This window comes from Aulonocara stuartgranti, assembly GCF_965226115.1.
Source record: "Aulonocara stuartgranti genome assembly, chromosome: 12".
NCBI classification, from domain to species: Eukaryota; Metazoa; Chordata; class Actinopteri; order Cichliformes; family Cichlidae; genus Aulonocara; species Aulonocara stuartgranti.
The window spans coordinates 14,906,200-14,917,911 of record NC_138948.1 but is presented as its reverse complement, the minus strand read 5'-3'; the positions used below and the strand labels follow the sequence as shown (position 1 = coordinate 14,917,911).

The following is an 11,712-nucleotide window of genomic DNA, read 5'->3' as shown; positions in this document are numbered from 1 at the left end:
AGGAGGCTAGCAACATGGACAATCAGTCACAGGAAGAAGTAAAACTACAAGACACCCAAGATGTGTGATTACCAAAGTAAATTAGGAAATGTTAACTGAAAAAATAACTAACAGAATTCTAAAATTATAAATAGTAATTAGAACTAAAAGAGAACCAAGACTAAAAGCTCGAAAAATAAACTTAAGTACCAAACTCTACAGAACTAGCGCAAATATAACGTAATACAAAAGGGGCAAACAAAAACATTTTCTGTGATTCTAATTAAACACAGAAAAAACAAAAACCATGACAATGACAAAACCCATAAACCACAACAGGTAATGGATCCTTAAAAGGTCAAACCTGATTTTACTATTGATTAAATTCTGAAAACAACTTTTTCAAGAATCAAGGGCTTTCACTTTATCAACATTAGGAAATCCAGCACAGATAGCCACTAAGAATTAGCATCCTGATAAACTGTTTTCTCAAATTTGTGAATTGCATATTTCTCAGATATTTCACAGGGACCTGTTTCTTAAACTATCCAACTGCCCGCCCTGCTGAACTGCTCTTTAACACTTGTGTAAATCTGGGCACTGGGGACTTGGACCTAAAAAAATCATCTGGCTTACTCTTGTAGAAAGAACAGCTATCTTCCTCTGCAGGAGATAAAGCAGTCAGCCAAGTAAAACAGGTCCCAGAATGGAGCTGAACTCTAGCAAAACCTTCCCTAAACCACCCACCTTGTTGCTCCTACAGAATAGATCCGCACAGAAGAGGTATGTGTTGTAATGACAGTGGAGCTTCTAAATCTCCCTTAAAAATAATTTTCCCTTAAAAAACAATTTATTGCAAGCAAATAAAAGAAATATTTGCATGCTTTTAATAAATTACAGATAAATGGAAAAAAAGAAGCTATTCTTCCTTGTTTCTAGCTTAAATGCTAAGCTAAGCTAAGGATCGTCTAGCTCATATTTAGCACCCTATGCCTGGGGATTATCTTATTATCAAAATACTGATGACAAAAAATTAAGTGAATGACTGAAAAACCCTTTTAAAATGCCATTCAAATGCCTTTTGAAACAAACTGGCACCATCTTAAAGTGTTTAATGTTGATTTGATGAATGATCAGTAGAAACTGATGCATGCCTTTCTTTCTCGACTCAGGTATTCACAAACCTCCAGCGATCTTGACGTCAGTTTGGCAAACAGTGCTTAATCATTGCTGTTAGACACATGGACACAGAAGCAAACACAAGTCGACGGTTAAATGCCTTTCAAGGTGTCTGTGAGGCCTCAAAGGTAAAACTCCCATTCGTCTGGACCTGGAGTTGAATCACAACACTATGTGATGTTTCTTGCAGATTTATTCTTGAACTCCCTTTTTAATAAAGAATGTGCAAATCTGCTTCCCTGGATCTCGCTCTGTGTGTGTGTGTCCCATGCAGTCATGTCAACAGAGCAATCATTCATGTAAAGGAGAGCATACACTTAGAGGGTTTAGCTCTGCTGGCAGGTGATGATGGACAAGCCTTTCAGGGAACAAGTGAGGGATGGAAAGAGGGAGGAGGGAGACAGATGGTTGGAAAAGAAGGAGTGGAACAGAAGAATCCATAAACCTCTTTGTGGAATTCTCCTCACAAGTGTGGGGTGGCGATGAGAAAGGAAAGGGGGCAAAAAAACAGCTTAAAACTTTAAAAAGGTAAAAGCTATCATTGTATGGGGCATTTCCGTTCCATTGTCGCCCACCCTGGGCAGAGAGCCATGGCCAAACAACCTCCCTTTCTCTCTGTTGAGAGGACAGGTACAGGAAACAGTCATTCATTAACAACCTGGAGCTCATTAGCTTTGGTGAAGTACTCTTCAGAATATGTGCAATTCCACCTCTGAGGGCAACTCTTAGTGTGTGCGCATACATGTGTTTGTGAAGGGGCTTAGAGGTGAGGGGGGGCTAAAGGGTAAGGCAGGGCCAGAGGAGGTGGGTGTGCAGGTTTGGTGACCTGGGGTCCTCCAGCAGATGAGGGAAATGCTGGTGCGAGCGACTTTAACAACATTAGAACTCAGTGAACCATGTCACCTACAAACAACCACGATGATTTACCTTTCAGCAACTTGTTTTTCATTAATGGTTTGAATTGTGATTTTTGAGAGACTATAAGAGCTTGAAACCTATTTGACTGTTTTAAGTGCCACATCACAATCTGCATGTGCCACATTACCTCGGCTCTGAATTCTCATCAAGCAGCAAAGTAAAAAAGTCAAGTCTAGTTAGAAAAGTTCAGAACACGATACACAACAGGCTACCACCCAGTTTTCCAAGTGCACCCTGTCATTTGTAAGTTGTCAGCCTGCCCCTTTGCACTGGCTGGACAGGATGCAGGAGAGTTGTGTGCCTTTATTGGCTTTAAAAGATAATGACATGCCTACTGCCCACCGTTTACTGCTGATCCAGGGTCAGCGAGTTCCTCAGCCTCCTTGAGGTCCAGGTTCAGACTGCAGCTTAGGAAAATAGCTCTTGTATTTGTAGTTAAGAACACCAGAAAGGACACTTGTATTTTGATTGAAGCACTTTCCTCCGGGGTGGCTAAAACTTTCTCTCACAACCTTCGAATATGAGAATAAATAGCTGCCACCCATGCAGTTGACAAGGCGCTCGCACTCTTTCACCATCACTGCAGCAAGCTTAAGGCCACATGCCCTTTTTCATTACTCCGAACAGGCCAGCTGTATTGTAACTACAACCAATTTCCTTGCAGTCTATAAAGCTGTCAATCAAAATCATGCAGAATGAGGAGCGGAGTGGAGGTGGTTGGGGCTGCTGGGGAAGGGCTGCAGGCCTCCAGACCAGATGTCAGAGTTTAAAACTGCAGGACGTGTCAGAGGGAGGAGAGAGGGGTGGAAGAAGATCATGTTTATCTGGAGAAGAATCAACCAATCAGACCAAAGCAAACGTTTTAAGTTCCATTTATTAAAGTTATGAACAAAAAGACAAATAAGTTATATTTTTATTTGTTAGAAATCTATCAGTGTTTGAACATTAATATTTAGGGAGCTAGTACAATTTCTACTTTCATGACTAGCTTTCGACAAACCCATAGAAACAGCTGATCGGAACATAATACTGAAGGGGAGGTGTCAATGTTGTCTAACAAGACAGTTAGCAATGAAAGTGTGCACCTTAAGGCTTTTTTTCTGTTATGGTATATCATTACATATAAACTCTTTAAAAATATACTTCTGTCAAATACCTTGACAACTACTATGTACACTACAAAAATAAATTTTCATATAAATAAATTATATGGCATACATTTATCTTTGTAACTGAAAACAGCATACATCCACGCCAAGCAAGACCAGAAAGGCAGTCTGGAAGAACCAATTTTTTTTTTCCTTTTAAAATCCTCTAAGAGCTATGATGAGACCTGTAGTGTAATATTGTTATATACTCTTTTTTTCCTATTTAACATTAGTAAGCACTTTATACAGATCAAAATCCATTAATGTAAAAACATTAAACTGTAATAGTGTTTTTTCAATAGACATAAAAATCCCTGCATTTGTTATCCACATCACAACAATAATGAAAGAAAAAAAAACAACAAACATTTTTTATATTACAAAAATATAAATATCGCAATTGACTGAAAAACAAACAAAAAACATTTAAAATGAATAAAATAGTTGCCAGCTATGATTCTCTCCGCTACTGCCAATGTGACACTGGGAGAAAACAGAACAAAAAACATAAAAAACAAAACAAAGAGAACAACCACCTATTTCATGCAAGCAGCTGATGTAACAGGACGAGAAAAACTGCAAAGATTTCTGGGAAAAGCTACAAGTGTTTAACAGGATATGAGTGTAAAGGTTTTGAGGAGGGTACTCACGGGGTGCCAAAGGGGAATGGGGAGTCTATGGGTACACATGCAGGTATAAAATGGCCATTGGTGGTGGAGTGAGGGGCTGGCGGTGTAAACTCTGACCCCTGAGGCTCTGTGCTGTGTAATGCAGCATTTTGAGGGGAGACGTCCAATTAGTGTCGTGGCATTTAGCTGTGGATGTTTTGTGAGATGAAGACAGTGGCGACAGCTGTTGCTAAACTGGAACCAGCTCTCTTTACTGTCACTAAATTGAGCATAGGCAGTAAGATGATGGACCCGCACACATACACGAACGATTATACACACATGCACATTGTAACACACATGGAGCGCTTTGTCAGGCCATATAGGGCTTAGCCCTTAGCAGGCTGCATGGGCTTAGCTTACTGGATGGACAGAAAGAGCTACTTTACTTCCTGTGAATAAAGTTTAAATGCAGTCAAGTGCCTTGGTTAATCGGGTCATACAGTATACAGTCTGATTTTTTAGCTTATCCACTAGACACAACCACTTAGGGTGCAGAGTTAGCACCCTGTGTTAACCCTGTTCCAGAATCAGTAACATGAATGTCCCTGTAAAGGTAGAGTGAGTTTTTGAGGTGGGTTTACTGCTCATAAGTCAGTATGTAAGACGGAACCTGTTTTGAGCCTGCTAGGGTTAAACAATACATAACCTCATACAGTAAAATACAACCAGCTTAACAGACAGTGATACAAAGCTGAGAGCAGAAACAGGTTCCAATGCCGAGGCGATAAAATTAAACAAAATTTAAAAAACAGCTTTTAAAATTCTTCATATCAGCTCATATTAAATAGCACGCATAGCGTGTCAAGTTAAACAGTAAATGTTTCATAACTACCACAGGTTTGTGATAAAATTAATAGTTTTACAAACGTACCTTCTTACAATACACACACACACACACACACACACACACACACACACACACACACACACACACACACACACATATACATATATACATATACATATACATATATGTATATATATATATGTACCATAGCTTTGTTTGATGATTCTAACACTTTCCTTCATGTTTTAAATGAGTTTAAATGTTAGTCAGTTCTGAGGATGTATCTGATGTGTAAGCCAGAAAATTATGATGCTGTTTCACATTATACAGCCCTACACACTCCTATCACACACACACACACACACACACACACACACACACACACACACACACACACACACACACACACACACACAGATAGATCTCTTCTTTTGTTTAAAGAGAGATTTGCATAGAGTTATAAATGTATATCACTTAAAAAATATTCTCAGCAGCAGCAGTGAATGCTGACAGATGATTTTTGCCAAAATGAAGTTTTCTAATGGCACAGATCCACAGATAGGTCAACAGTAATCAGAGATCTATCTATCTCTTGCACGCACACAAACACACGCACGCACACACCAACATAAACACACATGCATGTACACACCACAAATAATATGGCAGCCCCAGTTTGTTAACATGAGGAGTTGTACAGCTCCTAAAATTATACCTACTTTATGTTCATATTTACATATGTATACATCTTTTAAATATAGATAGAAATATCTAAGACAATAGTCCACTGGGTTACAGTAAGAATGAGCACCATTATTGGAACACTGGCAAGTTTCTCGCTGCTTAGCATTGGTGGTGAGCCAACTTGGGCTATGCTGGGCTGGGTTGGGCCAGACTGGGTCAGCTGCTCAGTAATACCGAAGAGTCCATCTTTGGCCATAGTACTTCTATTCTCCAGACCTGAAAACCAAAGGAGATTATACTGTCAGTGGTTTATGATGAAACAGACATTTATTAAAAAAAAAAGGACAGTTGTGCTACACGTCAAGCTCCTCAACTTGATAAGATCTCACCTCAGCTAGCCCATCTGCCATTGTTGCTCTCAGCTGCCTCAAACTCCAAATCTTGGAGCTCCATGGACTCTACTTTGACTCCCCTGGTACCTGTGTGGGTGTAGAGAGGCACATGTGGGTCCTGGAAGGCAGGCTCTGGCCCCTCTGTCCCTGACTGGCAGTAACTGTCTGCTGCAGCGTATCCTGGGTAAGTGGAAGCAGGGGTCTGGCTGGACAAAGGGGGTGGGTGAACTGCGACGGTGACTGAGGCCGATGCTGTCACCGTGGTGATGGGTTGGCCATATGGAGTAGGGTTGAGGTGTTGGTGCGGGAGGTGATGACTAGGTTGTGGGTTGTGGGAAGAGCGGCTTCTGTGGCCTGCTGAGTGTTCTCTATGGCTATGTGAGCCATAATGGCCCCCAGCCTCAGTAGCAGTTTCAAAAGCGTCCATGCGTGGCAGGGCTGGGGGCGGGCCCTGCCAGTGCACCTGGCTCTTGGGGTCCCTGCTGCTGTTTGGAGTAGTTCCATTCTGCATCCCAGGATCACAACCCTGAGAGAAGACAAAATATGGAACAACAACAACAACAAAATTATCTTTCCATTTCATAATGTGACAAGCAAGAGAAAATATGCAATCAAAAGAGTCATGCAGGAGACACAATATGACATATTTCTCTTACCGAGGACACAGTATAAGCTGGAGGGTCAGGCTGTCTAGCTGAGCGCCGATGTCCTGATGCTCCCCTCCTCATCTCCTCTGTCCTGGCTCTTCCCCTGCTGATCTGGAGGTGGTACTGCTGCTCGTCTGCTCGAGCTTGTCCTCTGTGTGAGTGCAGGTTAGAATTTTGCAGCTCCTGGCTGATACCAGATGCTGTGGTGTTTGAGCTGTACTCTGAGTCTGATGAGTCTGAAACTGCACCAGAGGTGGTGGTGGCTGCAGTGGTGTGGTGAGGACGGACTGAGAAGTGGACCACGTGAGGAGGGGCCTCTGGAGATGGGGTTGGTAACCGGCTGCGACCATCAACTGGTGATACCTGAGTGTTGAGTACAGAGAGTTGTCTATAGTTTGGCTTTTGAATTTAAAAAAAAGTCACTAGTCCTGGTTGATTTAGATTTTCTTGCATTTGCATTTTGTAAGATCTTACCTCTGGATAAGGTCCAAAGTATGATAGTAATACTGGGAGCAGGACTAATCCATTCAGTACCCCAAGAACTGTTAGGATGGCTAACACTGCAAAGAAGTACCTGCATTACAAAGAAAGAGTTCACAAAGGGAAATTAACTTTAATATCAGCTATAAACACAATGAGCAAAAAATGCATGTAAAACACAACACTTTCCTGTGGCTTCTGCGTCACACAACACAATAACATTTATTAAAAATAAAAGATTTAAGCAAAGTCACTCATACCAACAAGGACACACAAGAAGTGAAATTAAGCAAGCTGAAGAAACAAAGAAAATACCTGCGCAAAACCACAGAGGTTTAGACGTGGGGAGACATGTGCAAGATCAACCATTACACATGCCCAAAATAATACTTTCACAAAGACACTCACCACTCCCAAAACACACACACACACACACACACACACACACACACACACACACACACACACACACACACACACACACACATATATATATAAACCCCCCACAGACAGGCTGGCATGCACTGCAGTCTTGAGGAGCAAAACATAAATGTACCTTGTGCGTTTCTAAGTCCTGCCAAAGAGGGTTAGTCTTAAAGAAGCCATGTAGAGAAAAGAAAGGGGAAACATAATTAGCCAGAGCTGGTTAATTCAAAGGCACGGGGGGAAAGGAAAAAAGACAGGGGGTGGGGGGTTATTGGGGGGTGAGGGTACTCTCTTGGGTGTGTGTGGTGTATAAGCAAACAAGGAGAAAACAAAGCAGTGAGGAATGTGAAGGGGGAGTGGTAAAAGAGAGCAAAAGTGGGGAGGGTGACATTGGGGCATGGGGGGTGGGGGGTACAAGAGGACAGGGGCCTCTCTCTCTCTCTCTCTAGCTCTCCAAAAAAAAAGAAAAAGAAAAGAAAAAGAAAAGCGAGAAGCAAATAAATGAAGTGAAGGGTATAGAATTTAAACAATTTAGTCTAGGAAGAAGAGAAGGGGACCCTCAGCGCCACCCCTCCCTGGCCTCTCTCACTCTCCTTTCTCTCTCTCTCTCTTCCTCGCTTTTTTCCCTCCCTTCCTTCCAGCTAAGCCCCTGTGAAATTCCCGGCCACTCCACAAGCCACTCCATCTAATTAAATCTCCAATGTATCAGGTAAGACTCCCCAATCTCCACTCTAAATCTCCCTCTCTCACTAACCCTGCTTCCTTCATTATGGAAGCCCACCCCATACCCCGCACAGCCACCCATTGGTTTTCCGCTGGAAGCTCTCAGGTATTCAGGGACACGCCATGAAGGCTTTTTCTTGACTCTTGACTATGTTCTTTGTTTGTGTGTGCACGGGTGGGTGTAAATAGGAGCTAACAAAGGTGTAGATGTGCCATGCAGCTGGGCCTCAGATTAAGTGCACATTCATAACTAATCCTTCAGTTGTGTTTTATTGATGTGTGCGTGTAGAGAATGAAGGGACACTGTGGAAAAGACTATCCACAAGTACGGAGCAAGGGTCCCTGTCTACACAGCAGGGGTGGCCTTTCATGCACAGTTCTAGAAAACCGAATTACAGTGAAACAGTCTCACCCTTTCCATTTGGTTTACTTGGAAAGTAACAGACATGCTAAGATCGAGTAAAAAGCAACAACCCAAAAACCAATGCAAAGCGACCCAAAAGATGGATGAAGTGACTTGTAGAAATTCTGATACTGCAATGATGAGGCAGCGAGGCACAATCTATAGACAAGAGCAGCATATTTTTGTAGTTAACTTGAAATAACTTGAAAGTTCTGTTAACTAATTACAGCGAGTCAGGATTTAGTTGCATAGAGATAAATAGTCTATGCAGGGAGCAAAAGAAGGACTGCATTTCCTAAATTGGATAATGATCAACTACGGTCCTAGGATGATTTTTTTTTAATATAGCTACCTAGAGCTAAAATAACAGTTTCATAATTATGGTTTGCATTTCCATACAAAGCATCAGGAGTAAAAGCCACGTCACCTTTGAAGAAACATGTGCACACATATGTACGAGTGCACGCGTCCAGCCCACATACCAGGTTGCATGCCCCCGCCAGGCTGTTTAGAGTGAAAACATTCACAGGGCTGATGGGGAAAGTCAGGGAAGCATTTCTTTCGGCGCAAGCAGAAAAATATGAGCTGGGCCTGTTGTTATTGCACCGTCTTGGGGCGCTGCTTTGTTTGCTCAGACAACAGCAGAACCTTTAAATGGAGGCCCGAGACTGAGCCAGAAACCAGAGCACACCACTGGAGGTGCGGAGAGAAGGTCTATAGGCCTCTATAGTTTGTGTGCGTATGTTTGTATGTGTCTCTCTGAGTGTGTATCTGTGTGTTCTCTCACTGGCAGGCGCACCATCATTGACCCCCATGATTAAAGGGTCAGGGAGCAGGTTGGTGTGTCTATACGAGGGGGGAACTGTGTAACTGTGCGGGTGTGCACAGATGAACGCTTGCAGATCACATGGAGTTCAGTGATTCTAGCTCTCAAAGAAGAAGGCCAAATCATACAGCTACCTCATCTGGCAGCAACCAAGAATGTGTGTACATATGGCCATGTAAAGACATAAGGTTGTTTAAATTACACACTAAAGTCTGGGGAAACTTCTCATAATACTGTAGGAGTTGAGAACATACAGAATTATTCATACTCCTCCCTTGAACGGCAGCTGGTCGCTACCTCTCTGTCTGACGCTTAAGAAGGTGCAAACACAAAAGCAGCCACCTGCACGGAGCTCCGGCAGTGTGTCGGTTTTAATTTCCACTTCTCCTGTCTTTGTACAACTGCTCTCTTGCCCCCCACTCTGTTACTCCTTTCCCTGCTTATAAATGTCTAGTGAGGGCAGTTAAACCAGTTGAGGGAGATTACAAAAGCCAGAGGTCTTTCCTGCTCTCCCTCACTCACTCACTCTCTTTCACTTTGCTCCCCTCTGTCACCTCCCTTACAGCCTACTCCCCCCCACCTATTTTTCACCTTTAATTTTCAACCCTTTCCCTGGTTTCCCATAAAATGTCAGGCACGACAGATATTAGGAGGAGGAAGAGGTAGATAAAAGAAAAGACAAAAAAGGAAAGAGATTTTTGGTGAGGTTTCCTGGAGATCATCCCCCAGAAAGAGACGAAAATTATAAATAATAATAGTAAATAATAATGAATAATTGCTAGTGGTAGTGAAAATTGGATGAGATTTAAAGAGGAGAAGCAAAAGAAGAAGTGAGTAGCTGTCATGCATGATCGGGGTCTGAGGTGGATTCCTGTGTGGTATACAGGTTGAGGCATGGTCTAAGAACATTATTTAAATATATATGATAACTTCTGTATGTGCAAATATGCATGGTTTCAAGTTCAAATTAAAGCAGTAGTTTCTTGTGAGTTTGATTTTGTAACTGACCTGACAATAAAGTCAAACTCAGAGCCTGCGAGCATCAGGACGCCTAAAAACGTGGAAAAGGCGCCATCGAGCACCGGTGCAAACATGTGCTCCAGTGCCAGCACTGCCCGCTTGTGACGATCCCCTATGGCTGTCAGGAATGCCTACAACACATAGAAAAAACAAAAAACAATTTATGTCTTGTTCTCAAAAGGTTAACTTTCTCCACAACCATCAGAGAGACCTGAATCCATCCAGCAATAGACCTCACCATTCCAGCAAGCAGCATGTAGGATTAGAAAGTAAGTAAATTCACTAATTCATTTTTAAACTTACCAGGGCCACATGGACAGTGAATTCCACTCCAATGCCCACAGAGGCGATGAGAATGACAACAGGGACGGCACTCAGCTTAATTTCCATCAGCCCCATGAAGCCAAACAGCTCCACAGTCATGAGAGAAAGCACCAACACCTGAAGAGAAAGCAAGAGTTTCTGTGAGAAATGTGGGTAGTTGTTCAATTTACATGAACCTTTAGTTACACTTGTGTAGTTAATAAACTCAAAGTTCTAAAACATTTTTACACATAGAAAGTGCCAGTTGTTACAAAAAGCCTGCACGATTCAGTGTTTGCAACCGTTTTATTTTATCCAATATCCATTCAAATGGTTTCTGTAGGTTTTTCAGGACACATCGTCTTTTTCTCTTCGATGTTTGACTTTAAAAGATACAAACAATACCTTTAAAAGGGATAAGAAAATGCCAGCTAATTCAGAATTATAATGCACATTTGCTAGGTGAAACAGGTAAAACTTGTCTGTGAGCACAGTGCGTTTAATTACCACAAATGGAGTTATTCTACTTTATGCTGTTTTATTATAGAAAGAACAAATCATTATTCCCTGCTTTAACTGTGTGAACTTCCATTTGACCTTAAATTTGACTGCATACAAGACAGATGAGGCAGAGAAATAACACATGAGGGTGATATGTGTGAGTATATCTGCCTTATAAATGTGTTGAGCAGTAACCATACATGTGGGTGAAATGTGTGTGTTTGTGGAGACTCCGGAGCAAAGCATTACAGGAGCTGCTATTATCAGCTGACAGGTGTCAGGTTACACGGGGCCCAAATCCTTTGAAGAGGGTTAAGGTGGGCAGAGGAGGTAACTATGTGTACGTGCACCTATAGGTGACCCAGCACAGAGTATGTGCACATCCACAAAGGGTATTTGTACTGTGTGGTGTGTCTGCCACTTTATTCTGAAGGGCATTTTGGGTGATCTAATTACAAGTGTGCAGATACTGTATATTAAAATAAAATAGTTTGAGGAAAAGATGTTACTAGATTTAACACATTTTCTTGCATTATATTACATTTACTATTACTAAAATTCTCTGTGTGAGGTAAAACCTTGTATACACCTGCCTTTTTGTTTCTTTTAAGCAATGTTTTTTCTA

General features: G+C 41.9%; 1 protein-coding gene across 1 annotated transcript in view; it reads right to left on the bottom strand.

The window, feature by feature from the left end:
• Positions 1-2,932: 2,932 nt before the first annotated feature.
• ptch1 (patched 1) overlaps positions 2,933-11,712 on the bottom strand; it is a 50,516-nt gene continuing 41,736 nt past the window's right edge. Inside the window, 6 exon segments of the mRNA XM_082555565.1 lie at positions 2,933-5,642; positions 5,756-6,284; positions 6,415-6,768; positions 6,880-6,979; positions 10,272-10,414; positions 10,587-10,724. Of these exon segments, the coding sequence (XP_082411691.1) occupies positions 5,757-6,284; positions 6,415-6,768; positions 6,880-6,979; positions 10,272-10,414; positions 10,587-10,724 (1,263 nt within the window). The 3' untranslated portion in view covers positions 2,933-5,642; position 5,756.